The sequence below is a fragment of the Dioscorea cayenensis genome, unplaced genomic scaffold (assembly GCF_009730915.1).
Source record: "Dioscorea cayenensis subsp. rotundata cultivar TDr96_F1 unplaced genomic scaffold, TDr96_F1_v2_PseudoChromosome.rev07_lg8_w22 25.fasta BLBR01001223.1, whole genome shotgun sequence".
NCBI lineage: Eukaryota > Viridiplantae > Streptophyta > Magnoliopsida > Dioscoreales > Dioscoreaceae > Dioscorea > Dioscorea cayenensis.
Window position 1 is genome coordinate 2,827 of NW_024087614.1, and position 18,786 is coordinate 21,612.

Consider the following 18,786-nt stretch of genomic DNA (forward strand, 5'->3'; position numbering starts at 1 on the left):
GACTTAGTTACATCCATACAAAAATACAAGCACATTCATACTAACTTAGTCATATCCATACAAAACGTACACGCATGCTAACTTAGTTTTGTCCATGCTAATTAAATAATGAACAAAAAATAGATATATACTAACTTATTAGTTACTCAATATTTAAAAGGTAAATGATTTAATTTGTCATTTTTTCATGTGTTTCCGATAGAAAGAAATTAATTGTTTGTTATAGTTATTAACTCTCTGATTTGATAATTACATGAAAGTATTGGGTCTTGTTTGTGAAATGGTGACATATTGTTTTTTTTATTGTTTTTTTTATTATTTTTGTATTTTTTATTTTTGGTTAGAAACACAATAGAAAATTTAAGTAGTAAACAATTGACCACATGTGTACCTTAATTTGGGATTAAGAGATCATAGCATGAGTGATGCTAATCTTAATAAATTAATTAATTAAGATTACCAATAAGAGAGAGAGAGAGCCTTTTGAGCTCTTGTTCTTGTAGTAAGGTTGCCACCTTTATTAGTCTATGTTGCTAAGCTTCTTAATTTAAACCAAATGATTAAATCATTGTTTGTAATTAAGTGATTACCTAAGTTCTCCTGATTTTTTTTTAGGCTTTACTGTGCCAAACACCTAAATCTTGCATTTTTTTTTCCTTTTTACTAAAACTACATAACCCATAAAGATCAAATTTTTATTTTATATATATATATGGTATAAAAAACAATCATCTTGTGGAATTAAAATGAATAAGCCAATCATATAAGAAGTATCTTTATTTTCATAGTTCATGATAAAATCATCATTCAGACATTTGGATAACTAATTAATATAAATATAATATTCCAAATACAAGATTAGAGAAATTTAATGTTTCTTATTTGTATGTTATATATATATATATATTCGGAATAAATTATCTATTTTAAAATTTATAAAAATTTCAAAAATGGGCATGAGCTTTACATTTTTAAAAAGTTTGGATAATATATTAATCATATTTATTTCAAAGAAATGTTTATAAAATCAAACTAAATATGAAAATAAATATTAAAAGCATGAGCAAACAAAAGCTTACTTAATTACATAGTTGGATTTTATTATATCCAAAAGATAAGTATATGCATACATAGTACTGAATTTTCAGAGTACTAAATATAGTTTATAGTGAGTGCTATTTGGGCAATCACTTAAAAACATGCCACATATACAACTACCAAAAGAAAACAAGTTACCTAATATCTTGAACATGTACTAATTATTTAATTATTTTATATACGTGACATATGACTCATATCAACAACTATACACAAGAAAGTCAACTTAGTGATATCTACACGCAAGTATAACTTCACATATTTATATATATAACATTTGTTGGGTTATGAAATTTTTTATAATAATGTAAATGCCTTTCTTTGAAATACTTATAATATAACCTCACAATATTATTAACTTACCTTTCTGAATATTGAAAAAATATATGATTGCTAACTATTAGATAGCCCAATTGTATAAAATAAGAGGATTGGAGAATTTTTCTAGGAAATTTATAAACCACCATAACTAATATACTGTGTACCTTCTTGTCCTTTTAACAATTATTTAAATGGAGACGTTTGTTGTCTATTCATAAAAAATTAAATATATGATTAATTGTCATCTTTGAAATCCTATATGTTTCTAAATTTAAAAAAAAAAAACATTTAATACCATTTGTGGGTGTTTTCATATATATACACACACTATATTTGCTTTTATCTTTATGTCAAAACCATGAATTTAGGATTTAAATTGTTTTATTACATCATTTCATCGTTGTAGAGATAAAAATCATACTTTAGATTTTAATATCCATCACTGTCTTAATGAATTAGAACAAATAATTAACCTAGTTATATATATATATAGAGAGAGAGAGAGAGAGAGGAGAGAGAGAGAGAGAGATATGTTTAAAAAGTAGCGTTTCCCTGGATCATAATAAAAGCCTTATTTAGAAATTTAAATAACTAGCATAAATGTGAAATTCTGAATTTATTACTAGTAAAAGTTTCCTTTTACGATCATATTTTTCTCCTCAAATTGATATAGTTCACATAATAATAAGAATTAATTGAAATATCTTTAAAGTTGAAAAAAATTAAAAATCGGACATGTGGCTTGAGTTTTAAATGAATCATTAAGACAAAATGTAATAAAAAGCTTCAAATGTTTAATTATATCTAGTGTAAACCATTTAAAAAAAATAATATATATACGATAAGGCAAAAAATATCTAGATTTCCGCATTAATAATATTCATATTAATATTAGTATCAAAAAGTAAACCCTCATCAACTAAAAATACAATATGCTACCGTGCAAACGATATGGTCATTTTACATCCTTGCAATATCCTGGTATACTAGCTAATATAGTACTTTACCATATACACAATAATTAATAAAGAAAAAACAATATCAATGTAATTATATTAACATGTGAGCATAAGCGCATACTTAAATGACACCTATTAGGGTGCTAAACAGTTGATTATTGTACAATTAGTATGGTCATTGAGAAGCATAATAGCATCGAAACAATTATAATAAAAAATTAGATAGTTGTTGCATTAAATTTATTAGTTTGTTATTTTATATACATACGTGTTATATGCTATTGCTAATCGTACTAACTATACCTTAACCGTGTCAACTTGAATATATAATACTTATTTCCACACAATCAATTTATTTATTTACTTATTTATATTTATGAATAGAGGACAAGTCCCCTTTTTCACTTAAGGGATATGAAGAAAGGTATAGAGGTGCATCAGTTACGGTAACTTGAATGACCCCTTTAAGAATAAATCCCTCTTGCTAAATAACCTTAAAGGAGATTTCCTCCCACAAAGCACCGACTATACATTTTGTGAGATGAGAGATTTAAACTCAAGTCTCTTCTGAAAGCAAAGCATTTGAAAACCAGTGGGCTATAGGCTATATATACCTCACATTTTCCTCCCACAAGAGATTCATTGGGTAAATGCCCCACTTTTCTTCCCATTGAAGACCTACTCTACATTTAACTAATTGACAAACTTGAACTCGAGTCTCCTCCAAATGCAAAGCACTTGAAAACTAGTGGGTTATGCCCTCATTCTCATACTATCATTTATATAAATGATAGGATGAGAATAAAATTACAACCAAAATAGCTAATGATAAAACACATCACAAATAAAATTACAACCAAAATAGCTAATCATAAAACCCTACAACTAATAGTATCATAAGCATATACAAAGCCAAGCAAAAACATACCATGTACTGATGTACATATATCCATACACACCCATAAGCACATACTTACACCAAACCTATTAGGTCGCTCAACAACCAATGATAGTACAAATGATATACCGTCATTAAGAAACGGATCATAGCTAAACAATTATTACAAAAAAAAAGGAAACTTGATATAAGAAATTTAATGGTTTGTTGTTCTGCATACATACGTGGCAATGATACTGCTAATAGTACTACTTATACCTTACCGTATGTATCCAAGTATGAGCAAATAATTAATATTAACATTCATCCAAAACTATAACAACACTCAGGCCAATCTTGTTACATATTGTGACAAAACTATAAGCAAACAAATGCAAACCACTGATGGGTTATATCACAATTAATCAATTAGTCATTCAATACTTAGGAAGAAAAAAAGTTAATGTTTAAATGTTAAATGATTTAATTTTATTGACTTACCCACAGTTTATATGCTACATATTTGAAATTGTATATAGATTGTACTTTTGTACATGACCGACATATTAGTAATTAGGTATCAAAATTGGAGAGAGTTAATTATAATTAGTTGAACTTGAATAACATCATCACCTACATATAATAAAGAGATTGAAATTTTTCTAGTTGTGCCACTGCCCTGAAAGATTAAGTCTGTAAACTCTAATGCAACACAGCTTAGATAAAGTCATAGAATGTACAAATAAAACAATGAAAAGTCAAGAAGATAAAACTATAAGTTTCAAACTTAATTAAATGTTGCTAACAGAAAACAAACAATAAGGTTGATCATAATTATATTTAGCTAAGATGATCACTTGTTCCTTATTATAAATAGAGGGTTATGGATGAGACAAATGGATCATCTCATCCTGATTAGTGTTAAATATCCTCTTCTTTCATTGATAACTTTGCTGATCTTTATGGCTTCTTCAAAGGCGCTTGTTTCAACTGTTCTCTTAGCAACCATTCTTCTTTTCTCTCTGGAGGTGAATGCATCCAGGGAGCTAAATGAGCAAACACGTAAACCCTAAACTCTCTCTCTCTCTCTCTCTCTCTCTCTCTCTCTAATTAGGTTATGCATAAATTAAGGTTTAGCTTATGTATTTTTAAAAACCATTTCTGAAGTACTTATATATATTTTTATAAATAATACTTTTATAAGATAAACAAACTTTAGCCGCCGGAATACTTTAAAAAAAACCAATATATAGAATTATTTGTAGAATGTACATTAAGTTAAACACTTCATAAAGTATATATATATATATATCCAAATAGAGTCTTATAGTAATTTATGAAAAATACCAAACTTCTTTATATATAACAAAATCATTAAAACTCTTTAATTTATAAATTTAATATGTAAAACATCCTTCTACATTTAAGTGTGCTTCTTTAAATATTTCAAAGCAAACATTATAGAAATAAAAAACACATCCAAACCAGCATTAAATATATATATATATATATATATATATATATCATGAAGGTATATATTGCTTACTTATAAGCATAACCAAAATATTAATACACTCTCTAGCTCATTTGCATGCACATGTAATATACATTGTGTTTATATATCCAAGCAAACATGCATGCATGCATGCTTAAAATTGCTTTACATGAGAACAAATTAATTAAGAGCTCTCATGACTAATGCATGCAAACTTCTTCACCACAGATAATAAGGTCAGCAAAGGACCAGAAACTGAAGAGAAAATGTCAGCTGAAATCGGATTCTCCATTGGTGATACTAATGGCGGTAATACAATTGGAGGCTTTATTCCGAGTAATAGATACCCCGGAACAGGATACTACCCCGGAACAGGATTTTATGGAGGCTTTCCCGGTCGTCAATTTTTCGGCGGTTATCCCGGTTATTTTGGTGGCTATCCCGGAGGATATGGTGGTTATATTGGCAACCCATAAAAAGATTAATAATAAATTATCAAAATCATATATATTATCTAGTTTTGGATATACTATATATATATATATGTATGTATGTGTGTTTGTGTTTGTGTTTGTAGTAATTAACAATAAGAAGCGTATGAAAAAGGATGCTTGAAAACCCCTGATTAATAAGGTATGAGGTTGAAGTATGTATGTGTGTTTTTTGGTATAGTGTGTGTGTTGTATGAGTTTAAGTGTTTTGGTTTACTACTATATATTATTATTACTCTTGAATAAAATCATTGTGTTGGTTGTTTTTGTGTGTGTTTATTTGTAGTTTAGTTTATTATGTTTATGTTATTTTAGCGCTGGTCTCTAACGTGAAACATGCACTGCTTAATTTATTTTTTATTGTAGTATTATTATTTTAAATTTCATGTATTAGGTCTCATGATTTTTACCAACAAATTAAAATGTCTTATTTTGTATATGATATAAAATTATTATTAAAATTTAGAATAATGGAATTATATATGATAAAGTTGTGCTTAATTGCCTGATTGATATACAAGTTATACAAAGTAATTAATTAATTAATTAACTTATTTAATAGCTAAAACTCTTAAACATTAAATTGATTTTTTTTCTTTTAGTTTTAACTTATAATCAATTTCCAAAATTTTTATTTTTAACCATATTTTAATCAAGTAACATAGAGATCATGATAATATCAAAAGGTAAAAGGGAAGGAATGTACGTAAGTATGTACTCAATAATTTTTCTTAATTTGATAAAAGTACAATTGTGAACAATAAATTTCAACTAATTTTAACTACTCCTCCTTTATTTCTTCTAACTAAATATTAAAATCAAGTTTAAAATACTTGCTAATTTTAGATATAATTAACAATATCATAAGGGATAATTAATGATCAACTTTGCCGAAACATGCCAAAATGACCAAAAGGACATTAGCTATAACAATATCATGATTAATTTTAAAAAAATGACAAAAAAAAAAAAATAATTAATGAATTATTTTTAAATTAATCATGCTCACTCATCATATAAAATGAAAGTTAGCCATAAAGTAATTAATGAGCAAATTGTTGTTGCATGCTTATTGTCGTGTATGTTGCATCTTTTCAAATTGTGAACAAATGATAAAAAGGTGACTTTTTATTTTAATATGTCTTTGTTTTAGACATTTAATTAGATCATTCAGTTTTATATACAAATTATTTTTATAGATAATATAAGATGTGATATTTAATTTATATATACATTTTAATTATAAAATTTTTCATATATAAATGTGTGTTAATTTATGTGTATTACAAAAATGTTTTTACATTTGTGCACATACATTTTTCTCTCAATTGGGATATATTTTTGTTCAATTCAATTGTTAATATTTTTTATATAATGCATTTATTCTGATTTTGTTTCCCTTAACTTTTATATTTATCTGATTATTGGAAATTAAAAAATATTAATTTTGTACCACATAACTTATAGGAAATTAAGATGTAAAATCCAAATTTAAAGATTGATGATGTTAACATTGGTCAATTTTAAGAGTATTACAATAATTTCAACGTAATATATGCTCATTAAAATTATAGTCTGCATGTATATATATATATATATATATATATATGAATGAATGAGAAGTGGAAACAAAGAAAACAACAAGTCAACCACAAAGGCTCTCTTGAGCGCAATGCAAGCCGCATAGTTTGAAGGATAGATAAAAAATAAATAAATAAATAAATAAACAACTCCGAATACAATGAATCATAATAAATAAATATTATCAAAGAATAGTTAGATTACTAGTCACCTAACCTCTGAAAACTTGTAAAATTAAGTCAATTGAACAACCTCTTCAGTCACACTAATGCAATAACATATCATAAAATATAATAAATAGCATTATTTTTAGCTCAAAACTAATGTACCATTTAATTTAAACCAATACATGTGGTCAATACTTTGAAAACATGTATATAATATTTTTTTTCAATATTTTTTTATAATTGTTGCATTTTGTAACTTCAGCCCTTTACATATACACACATAAATGATGGCAAAAACAGACTTTGATTCATAAATGTTAAGCTTCATATATATATATATATATATATACACTAGATTTTATTTCAATGTCTTTTTTGTGATTTTAAAGTAATCTAACTAGCTTTCCAAAGCAGTGAAAAGGTTGTCTACACTTTTGACAAAAATTAATTTTGAAGATATATAATATCACAATTAATGATTAAAAAAATTAAAATTAATCAATGGTCTCAAATGATAGTACTCGTCAACAGCAAACCAAATAATTAAACAGTCTAAAGGAGATAGCAGTCATATATATATATTGATATAAACACACACAAACACACCAAATTTTCTAAAAAATAATTTGAGAACATGAATGAGAATTGTCTAGTGATCATATGTACTTCAGTGCATGCATATAAATATAAATGCTTTTTATTCTATAATATTAAACAGTAATATTACAATGTTTAATTCTTTCCATCTGCCTTTGAATTGTAAGGGAAGGTTAATTTATAGATCAGTTTACAACACTAAACATGAAGGAAAGAATTAAAATTGAAAATTAAGAAGAAATAAAGAAGAGAAGTAGCAAGTAACAAGGAAAGAAAGACTAAAAGTTAAAAAAGAAATGCCTGGCTGTCCCCATGTACGCCAACAAGCTCTGATTAATTAGTTCTTCAGCATATTAAAACACATATATAATACATCTCTTATGCATTGAATTAATCCTCATCTAACACAGCACAAGGGATGAAAGATAGCACCTCATAAAAGTGTGAATTCTTTGAAGAGAAACCTTGTAACTTCATCTTGTCTGTTTGAGAGACAAACAGGGAGAGAGAGAGAGAGATGATATGAAAGGCAGGAAGAGGAGAGGCTTATGGCACTTAATATGTACACACACACATATATATATATATACTAAGAGAGGAAACATGTAATTATTGTTTATGTGTTATTTATTATAAGCTAAACGTGTAAGAGAGAAAAAAGGGGGAGAAACAATGTGAAAGAGTGGAAAGAAAGCAGGTTTTTTTTAATAGTATTAGCTAGATTAGTCATATATTATATTATATATCTCTGCATGTTTATATGGTGGATTTATACTTCATATGAATGACTCTCTTGTATAACTAATATAAATTTACTTTATCAAAAAAAAAAAAAAACTATTATACCATTGATGGTGTCAAATTTAGTTCTTTGGTATCATTAACATTTATATAATAAAGTATTAATGCTCTTTTTTTAGCTAAAATTTAGACCAAAACACTCCCAAATAAAAAAAAAAAAGTACGGCTTTGAGATAATTCATACACTTTTAAATTAATATTATGAGTACAAGATTACAAATTAGAGATCAAACTGAATGGACTGTCAAAAGTTTGAATGAAGGAGAAGAAGACAGAGAGAGATAATAATAGATATATGATATAATAATTATTATAATGAAGAGGTGATATATATATTCATAGATACAAACCTTAAGAATTGGGGCATGAATGAAGAAGATGACATGAGTTTAAGTGCGAAATAGCAGGCTTTTTTGTTTCCTTCCTTGTGCTTTACTTCTTGTCTACTCCTTTTCCATGCCATAAAACAATTTCTTTCTTTCTTTTTTTCCAAGGAGAGTTTCAATAGTTATATATAATAATAATCATAATTCTTAGCTTAAACAAGTCATGGCTGATCATATTCATATTTAACATATATTAAACAAGTTGGATAATAATTTATGATCAATACTAGGATACATTTAAACAAATAGACGTTTTAGAAGTAATTAATCCATAAATAAGCATGAAAAACAATACCCAAGATAAGCATGAAAGAGTAATCTTAGGAAATTGTTAAAATTAAATAATTAAATTCCTAACCATGTCAATTTGATAAATGACTTAAGATTAAACTAAAAGTTTCAAATAGTTAGTACAGTACAGTACATCTAACACTGGTACAATAAACCATCTTTCTTTTTACCTTGTTAAGGATACTTACTCCCTGAGAATTTGATTTTACAAATGTTTGGCAAGCAATGTAAAACACAGATAGCAGTAGTAATCAAGATCTAAAGCCTCAAAAAAGAAATTTTTATACAAAACTCAGGCATAAGCCAGTTTGGCTTTTTCCAGTCCTAGATGAAAAAAAGAAAGATGAACCTGTTGATGGGTTTTTCCAAACTATTATAAAAGCAGCAAATTTGTTCCAATCCCAGGGAATATAATCAATTAGCAAATTGGGTATGATGTTGATAGCCTGATTAATCTCCGAAGCAAGCTGAAGCAATCGCCAATTGGTTTCAGTCTGCAATCCCTGAAGAGTTCTCCAGAACATAAGATCACTGATGAAGACCCTTGGACCACGAAGTTGTTCTTGTTCTATCCAGTTAAACGCCTCTAGAAGAGTCAGGGCATTTGCTTCCGGCATTGAGTTTGCTGTCTTATGATTGATCCCTACACAAATAAGCTCAGCCTGTTAGAACCAATTGAGTAGTCTTTCACATGAGCCACAGCAATTTGAGCAATCCCAGCAAAATTAGGATCTTTGTCCTTAAAAATCTTGTCACACCTGCTTTTCCAAATATACCAACAAACAGCAGCAATAATAGAGGCTTTAAATTTGGAAGAATTATTAGAAGAAAAATCCAACCAAGAGCCAGAAACAAAAGAATCAAAACAGAGCAAAGAGGTGCCAGAAAGATCAGCAGCTTTTTCCCAAGTGATCTGGATTTTGCAGTTTCCTCCTGAAGGCCACAGAAAACACAGTTCTTAATGGGCCCTAAATTAATGGCATGCAAAAATGCATTAGTCTTGATTCTGTTATGACAAAGAAGCCAGATGAAGGTTTTGACTCTTGGAGAAGAAAGAAGCTTCCAAATATTAGTCCACCCAATCCAATTCTCATCATTATAATGTCTGCTATTAAGGAATTTATAGACAGCAGCCGGGATTTTGTCTGTGTTAGCATTAGGAAACCAAACCCAATAATTTACACTAATTGGATCTACTTTCCCTATGCTTAAAACAGGAGAATTGAAAGAAGTACCAAAACAGACATTAAACTTTTGCTCATTCTGATCACTCATGTTGCTCATAAATTTGCATGTAAGCCTCTGAAAGAGCAACCATTTGAGGAAGAGTTTCGGTCACATGGAGATCCTGCATCTCGTACCTGTTCATGTAGAGGTTTTTGGTGTTTAGATGAGAGAGGATAAGACAATACTAGATAAAATGATCATGATAATGACGATAGTGTTTGTACCATAGCTCTTCCGATTTGCACTGAACAAAAGCTCTGTAAACCCCTTCCCCAGGCTTCCCATCATGAACAATATTTGCAATAAGATCATACTTTGACCTCATCTTCATGTTCTCCTTTGGTGGTGGTAATGGAATGTAATCTTTCAATTCAAGGTTCTTCACAGGAAAATTGACTGGAATAGGTAGAAATCACTTGATCAAATTAAATTGCAGAAAGACTGATGGTAATGCATGACATGATTGAATAAATGGTTGCTAGGGAATATACCAAGAGTGGGATTCTTTTCTATGAAGAAGTTATTTTTTGTGAATCTACGCATGTGGAGAATGAGATACTTTGGTAGTCTGGTAACACGGTATTTCATTCTTGCTATGCATGGACGTACAACTTCAGTAACGGACTCCCCATCAAATTTCTTCAATATGTTAAAAAGAGGAACCTGCCAGAGAAACAAAGAGGAATCAAAACACATTTTGGGGAGAACCCAACTAGCCCTAGGTTCGATTGCCATTTCACCACTAACCACAAATCATCAATAATATAGATAGCACACACCAATCTTTTCAATATAAGTATCACTTTCACAATTACTTCACTAAAGGTTGGTCAAAGATGAAACAAATGAAAACTATCAACATCTGTCACCGATCATAAACACCTATAGTGCTGTTAGAAATTATCTTGCTGAAGCCATATCTCTCCAGGACAAATAGGTTTGAACAGTGTATGATTTAGTAAAGAAATACATGCATATATGCCAGTGCAAAAGCATCATGTAAATTGCCAACCAAATATGTTTACCATTAATGCATATGGTTCTCCAGAAGAGATCAACTAATTTTGTTCAAACTATATTAGTCCGTTTTGCACATTCAAAAAAGTCTTTAATACTATTGTGAACATTAACAAACCAATTTCTTCACAACAGGCATAAAAGCAACTGAAAATCCGAAAAAAATGCATTCTGTAACTCAAAGAAAATATAATATTTTATGGCAAGATGACCTATGTAATACATTCAGAAAAAGAAAGGTAACATCGGCATAATACAATCATGTGAAATTATATTTTCTCCGTAACAACTTCAAGCAGAAGTTAGAGCACACTCAAGACAAGATTAAGCATTGGATATGTCAAGGCACATAAAAACACAGTTTCAAAGACATTGAATAGACAACAGGTAAGCTGTGTGCAGTGCAAACCTGTGGGATGATATTTTTCTCCATGGCATCTTTAAAAAGAGGGGGTGGAGGCAAGTCTAGACCAAGCATTAAAAATGGCACTGTAGATGTTTCCTTTACAACACCATTTGTACCCTCATCATCTGCAGTGACCATTTTGTTCTGCTCCTCATTGCTTTCTTTCTTCTCAATAAGTGGTTTCTTATGGCTTTCTTTCACAACCTCCAGCTCACCCTGCATAATACACAATAAGTCATCTGACAAACCCAATGCAATCACATCACAGGACAAGGAAGAACACACAACAGGAAGAATTTTAGAACCTGAAAGCAGTCATGGATGATGCTCTTGTTCTTCTTCTTCGAATGTCTAAGGTTCATATGCAGTGTATTCAATAACCAAGACATGAATTCAACCGGATCAGATTGCACCCCGATTTGGAACCTTTTATCACTAGCTTTCATGACTGCTTGCAAAAACTCATGGGGGCTCACCTGCAAATAAATGAGTTTTGAGAACTGTTCCGCACAAAGCAAAGGGCAAGATGCAATGAAGATAATTACTAAGAAACCAACCTGCCCCTTGAAGTTTCGGGCATGCCAAACCTTCCGTGTAAGCTCTCCAAAACGATGAACAAGTGGAGACTTGCAATGCTGATAATTCTCAGGAACAAGGAAAAAGTTCCTTAAAGGCGTAACCCGCATTAAAGATTGAATTGTTACATTCACAAAATCAGTTTCCTTGATGTTGTTAAGACCAACCTGAAAATCAAGTCCACAACATAAATTTTTCCAGAATATATTTGCAAAGACCAACAATAAATTCAATGAGGCTAGCATATAGGTTTAGCTAACAGCATAGGAGAGTAACGATATCATAAGTAATTTTTACAAGAGTGTGTACCACAGGACATAAATTTGCAAACATAAATTGACCGATGATGAGCATTCTATAACTAGGATCTATATCAATATATCACAGAGTTACACTTTATAAAAATAGCTCAAACACAATAGTAAAGGACTTGCCATTCCAGGAAGATAGTTAGAACCATCCAGTGCCCTTGACCATTGCCTATTTTCATCAAGATGCAGAACTTGTTCTCGAGAAAACCTGAAAACCAGAATACACACAAATTGAAGTCCCTTGATCAAAAATTCTAAATGCAAAGTAAACAATAGAAAAACCTAATGGCAAAAAATTGCAATTTTCTAAATATATTCTTCATGACGCTGCAAGACACAAGCTTTCAGTAGAATTTTGTTTCTACATATCTAACAATCTTGAGTATTAATGAATTTCCGTGTTATATCAACCTCTAAGACAAAATTCAATTAGACACATCTAGAGGCAAGCATTCATTTAAAAAAATAAACACAAGCAATTCACAGCCAACTGACCAAACATTCATTCAAAAAAAAAAAACATTCATTCAAAAACAAACACAAGTAATTCAAAGCCAAGGACCAAATTAAGAAAAAAAAAGATTAAGTAGAGAAGAACAAACAAACCTCGGGTTCAAAACATGCCGAATATCATCTAAAGAAGGGTCATTGATCTCATATCCATCAGGAAGGCAATAAACCTTTTCAGTCTGGAGATTGATATACACATGGTGCCCAGCTTCAAGACTATGAGTATACGCATGAGAATTCAAACCTCTACCTTGGTAGTACTTGCCACAGACTAAACAAGCATAGACATTCAAATTAGACAAGGAAATCGAGCAAAATTTCTCGAAATCAAAGTCCAAGACCTGCAACATAAATCAATCGATCCAATCATCAAGAACAACAAACAGGATGTGGATGTGGATTCTGGTGATGAGATTACCTGCCGGTTGACGGTATCCAAGTAAGGGCAGTCCCGGCGAACCTCGACCTGGCGCCGCCGCGGAGCCGCCGGCTTTTGAAACCCTACATCCTCCTCCTCCGATTCCGCAACTCCATTGTCATTCTCGTCATCGTCGCTATAAGGGGCGAGGACTGGAATGGACGCTCCTTCTTCTTCTTCTTCTTCTTCTTCTTCCTCGAGGTCGAGCTCTGGTTTTCGTTTTCTAGAGGACTCCATGAGGATTCGCGGGAAAGGAAACCAAAAACCCTAATTAGAGAGATAAAGACCATATAGATCTGGATCTCGATCTCGAGATATGATCGGACGGTCTGGGTTTGGGCTCCATGGCGAGGGCTTCGCCTCGGGATTTGCACATCCGATCTCCAGATCATCGGTCGTGAGACGTTGCACGAATCTCAAAGATGGTTGTGTACCGACACGGTTAGGTATTGATGATGCGTTCCAGGCTGGTGTTTGGAAGATGTCATTGAGACTAAAGTCGGGAGGTATATTAATATATATATATATATATATATTATAATTTTATATATATATATATATATATGCATTTGAGATAAACTATTTAAAAATGTTTGAGATAAAGTATTTAAAAATGATTTAATTGTTTAAATTTCCAGAATCAAATACGCACGTGGTGCGGGACAACGCAGTCATGGATCTATAATGTTCTCTATGGGCTGGAACATTATAGAATAAAGCCCATTATCCAACAGCAGTGTCTACCCAGCAGCCATGGTGCACCGCTTTGTATCCAGAATTTTAGTTTCCAAAATAGTTGGATGTGTTTCGCTTTAAAAAAATAAATGAAAATCATATGTGGTTTTATTTTTAAGAAATGTTTTTTTTTTATTTTTTCAAGTTATTCACTTCATTCGTGTGTGTGTGTGTAGAGTGCATTTCTATTGTTTTATTTTCCTTGTATAAAAAGGAAAAACACAAAATACCAAGAAAATTTATTTAGAACATCTTCAAACACCCAAGAGAACCCAGGTCCACACATACTAAAATTATAAAATAAGTGGTTTAAACAATGGGGAAAAAAATACAAAAAAAGTCAATCAAAAGGTATAAGATTTGATTGTCTAAATTCCAGACGCAGCCACGCAAACACTGTAATAAATTTTACGTGAACTCAGAAGATCAAATGGATGCATTATAAATCACAGATAAACAGGCAAGATGATACCATCAAGCGCGAACAAGTTAACAAAAAATAAATAAAAATAAAACGCCCACAAAGGATAAACACCACAAAATGAAACTTGCAAGCTATTCTTATAACAGACATGATACAAACAAAACTAGGATCAATTTAACCAAAATTGAATTCTGATTTTTGTTTCAACTATTAGAAGAGTAACAGCGATGATTAGTCAGTAAATAAGTGGAACAAAGCTGATTCTAGAATTCGGGATACTGTAAAGGTGAGAAGAAGAATGAGTCCAATGCCACGTGCTGAGTTCGAGGAAGGCTCTGCATGCCTGAAAGAGGCTCATTGGTGGTAAAGTTGTGTCAACTGGTATAATTATCATCATCCAAGAATGGCAAAATTACCTGCATTGATGATGATGATGATGGTGGTGGTGGTGGTGGTGGTGGTGGTGGTGGTGGTGGTGGTACACAACATTTGAGCTCTCAGACCAATCTGTTTATGAAGGAGGACTAGCTACCTTGTCCATTGCAATATCAGATTCACCACCAACATGATCATTTAGTGGTGATGGATCAGCAGTGGCTCGTCTGCCATATAATCTACTCAGTATCTGCCGATACCCTTCAGTAGGTAATTTGGAGGAACTTCGATTGATTTCTCCCGCTGAGGGTAATTCTGATGCTTCAGATCTTGCAATTGAAGGAGAAATGCTCTCATGTGAGGACTTGTTCGTGGATAACATACCCACTTCATCCTTGAATCTCACACTCTTCTTATAAGACTTAATTTTTTTCTGAACATTTCTCCAACCACATGGTGAAGCACCGCATCCATCTTGAGTAGCAGCAGAGTTGTAATCAACAGGCATGAGATTGTACCTGATGGTTATTTCCTGGTGTTTCATAGTCCAATCAGAACGGCTCCATAATGAGAGTGGTGGAGGTTTCAAGTTCCATTGCTCCAGTTGTTGGTCTTCCAGGTCTATGGATCCAGGCAGGTAAAATGACTGCATAGTTAAAGACAAAGTTAATAATCCATAATCAAGGCACGTGAAATAGCGAGTATTACATGAAAGATTAGGTTCATTATATATTACCTTTCCTGAAAGTTTTTTGTCATCTTCCCATATTAGATCATATGGTGGATGTTTCCTATCCAGCCTGATTGTGCCAGAAAAACACACTTGTAAGTTACAATACCATAATTGTTCAAGAGCTAGAAAAATCTTGAACTCTCGTGCCAATTTATGATTGGAATGTGCTAAGAGAAAAACCTTGTTGTCTCCTTGGGAACAATAAGGATCAGGAGTTTCGGCTTGAACGTAAGGGCTTTGTCAATGAATGCATTGGCAAGAGATGCTTTGACTCCAAATGGAGGATTGAGCCCCATGATCTGTTCATAATAATTTTTCCAAGTCATGGTGCGGGTAGATCTTCATTATCAAATGGGTGTGACACAAATGTAAACAACTTTGATTAGAATATTATAGGCTCATACCAATTTAGGCCCTTCAGGCAATTCTTCTAGCTGCACTGTCATCCAATCCCTCTGTTCAAAATTGAAATCATCCTGCCAAAGAACATAATCACACTTCATTGCTAAATCAATAAGAAAAAAGCTTAGTATAAGCCAACAAGTCGCCTCTAGTTCACAAGTGTGGCCAAAATGCAAGCCATAGTTCAAGCATGAAAACAGAATATGACGGCCATTACTGTGCTTAAATTTGAGCTTGAAGATAATTAATATCTATGCTCTCAGGTAGTTTACCACTATTTGGCTGCAGAATTTACAACTGATATGAAAGTTTTCAATAGCGAGGTTTTAGACTCACATGTTTTAAGAAATCTACTTATGAAAACCATAATAATATCCTCAAGAATGCAACTAGCATGTTATTAATTGTGTTAAGAGACCAAATCTAATGATTGCCAAACTTAAAGATCAACAGGAACTATTTGCATATGGCATGAGAAACAAAGGGATGTTCAAAAACAAAAACCATCAAAAGTCTGGTATTCAATCAATCTGGACTCAACCATATTTGTTCACTTCTGAGTAGTTCTTATTTTAATGCCAACATCAACTCAAGTGGTTTTTGTGAATCCTGAAATGTCATTTACACTAAAAGTACTGGAAGATGTAGGACATGAAAAATCAAAATTCAACAACCATGTCTATCAAACATTACCCAGTATTATGTACCAAAATTAATGAAAACTCAACACTTAAATGCTGTATTTGTAGAACATTCCTCTCACAGCAAAAGGACTGCCTGTTTCTTCTTCAATAAATTACAATAAAATGAAACTCATGAAAACTGTCAAAGCTAATAATTTAACTTAAATCTACCAAATCAAAGAGCTTTCCTCTACACATGGTCTAAAGCTGCCTTTGCAACCTTAATTTGACATCAAAATGTACAAAATGCATGGTCAAAGGTAGCAAGGTGGATGATTAAGGAGATAAACTTGCAGAAGAAGGTACCTTTGGTTGCAACAGATCATAATTTCTGAATGATGCCTTCTTCCCCGCTATCTCAAGCTTTTCTTTCATTAATCTACTGAAATCATTTGCTCCACAACAGAAGTCAACTATCTAAAAGAAAAAAGAGTTCAAATGTCAGAAGAACATAAATAAAGAGAACAAAATATATACACATAGCCACATTAAGGAAAGAAATTATAAACCGGTTTATTTAATTTAGACACTTCAGCTGATTTTCAAGCATAAAGCTGAAACATAAACAGTGAAACATCTAATATTTGTGCTCAGCTATATTGCATGCACAACAAGCATTTTATGTTGTCAACATTCAACCCAGAAGCATGAGCTTGAAGGATGGCAGACTCAAATTTGTAGGTTGTAGGTTGATATCCATTTTTACTACCTTACTCCTTAAAGCCTAAACTGAACATAGTTCACGGCTAGTCCAACAGTAGTTCATAGAATTAGCATGTCAGAGCATGTAATTGGAGCCTAGTATTATGGATGTAAACTATGTATCATAAAATGTTACATGTGCGTACCGTGTCACCATCTTGCACATACCATTGGAGCTTTTCCACAATCTGAATGTTAGCAATGTAATTTATTAGAATAGCAAGTTAAAACGGATACCCAAACCACATGTTGTAAACCAAAATTTGAAAACACACTAAATCAAGAGAAATAAAAATGCATAACATTAAAAAGAGAAAATATAAAAATTAAGTTCAAACTTGATGGGATTCCATTTGTTTTTCCTAGTCTATTGTTTAATCAGATAGTTGACAACTTGCATTGCAAAGTAAATATAGAATGCTTAGATGAGTCAATTTGCCATATAGATGCAAAGTAATCCAACTTCCAATTGGCTTAGGCAAAAACTCCACTGACCAAGCCCCAAAGCAAGGCAGATTTAATAATATTGAAAAATAATTGTTGGCGCATTATTTTCTTAGTTTACTTGAACTAGCACATTTCATATTATCCTTATCTAGTTAGTTTGATTCCTGATTTTATTAGTATGTTTGTTGAATCCATAACAATAACTATATATATAGATAGATAGATAAATTGCAAGTTTCTACGAATTCATGAAATAAGAATTTTATCTTTTCTACGATAGTGATAGTACTTTAGTTATGTTTGGTTAAAAACCATTAGATGCAAACAAAACCAGTTTTGTATGGAATCATTAGTAACACCAGTAAAAATAAGTCAATCAGCATTTTGTTTATTCCGGGTCACTGCTACTCCTTAAGCTTCTTCTGCATTTTGTGAAATGACTAATTAAAAAGATGGGAAGGCACAGAATGGTAGATAAACTTTAAATTGTTGCTGCAACACATAAAATCAGATTAAGATACAATAAAATGTGATGATTAACAATTTAAAATAACAGAACACTGAATGCTCTGAACTGCGGCTTTTCACCTCCTACAGATATAATACTTATTATTTGTTAGCTTAAGAAATCAATAAACATTTCACACTTTGGGATTGGTGGGATTGGTGGGCTGATTTATTTTTAACCCAAGGAACACAAACATTATAGCTAAAATTGAACTCAGAGACACATCACGCTTCATACCCAAGGCAGTG

At 31.4% G+C, this 18,786-nt stretch overlaps 3 protein-coding genes across 4 annotated transcripts; 1 reads left to right on the forward strand and 2 right to left on the reverse strand.

Annotated features, from left to right (window-relative positions):
• The first annotated feature begins 4,151 nt into the window (after positions 1-4,151).
• On the forward strand, positions 4,152-5,508 carry LOC120255881 (dormancy-associated protein 2-like). Its single transcript, XM_039263652.1, has 2 exons — positions 4,152-4,317; positions 4,979-5,508. Exons 1-2 carry the CDS (start codon positions 4,152-4,154, stop codon positions 5,224-5,226), a joined length of 414 nt encoding a protein of 137 aa, XP_039119586.1. The 3' UTR covers positions 5,227-5,508.
• A 3,631-nt stretch (positions 5,509-9,139) lies between these two features.
• On the reverse strand, positions 9,140-13,789 carry LOC120255878 (U4/U6.U5 tri-snRNP-associated protein 2-like). Of its 2 annotated transcripts, XM_039263650.1 has the most exons (10): positions 13,530-13,789; positions 13,208-13,452; positions 12,725-12,809; positions 12,272-12,457; positions 12,020-12,190; positions 11,718-11,930; positions 10,783-10,954; positions 10,516-10,687; positions 10,300-10,425; positions 9,140-9,707 (listed from the first exon to the last, which is right to left on the reverse strand). In XM_039263650.1, exons 1-9 carry the CDS (start codon positions 13,764-13,766, stop codon positions 10,332-10,334), a joined length of 1,575 nt encoding a protein of 524 aa, XP_039119584.1. In that variant the 5' UTR covers positions 13,767-13,789; the 3' UTR covers positions 9,140-9,707; positions 10,300-10,331. The 2 variants fall into 2 exon arrangements, with proteins under 2 accessions (XP_039119584.1, XP_039119583.1); XM_039263649.1 differs by lacking the exon at positions 9,140-9,707 and having other exon boundaries at positions 10,124-10,425.
• Positions 13,790-14,792: 1,003 nt separating this feature from the next.
• LOC120255877 (protein ENHANCED DOWNY MILDEW 2-like) lies at positions 14,793-17,791 on the reverse strand. The gene is made up of 6 exons (XM_039263648.1): positions 17,730-17,791; positions 17,188-17,298; positions 16,201-16,272; positions 15,977-16,095; positions 15,800-15,863; positions 14,793-15,709 (listed from the first exon to the last, which is right to left on the reverse strand). Exons 2-6 carry the CDS (start codon positions 17,254-17,256, stop codon positions 15,200-15,202), a joined length of 834 nt encoding a protein of 277 aa, XP_039119582.1. The 5' UTR covers positions 17,257-17,298; positions 17,730-17,791; the 3' UTR covers positions 14,793-15,199.
• Positions 17,792-18,786: the final 995 nt, after the last annotated feature.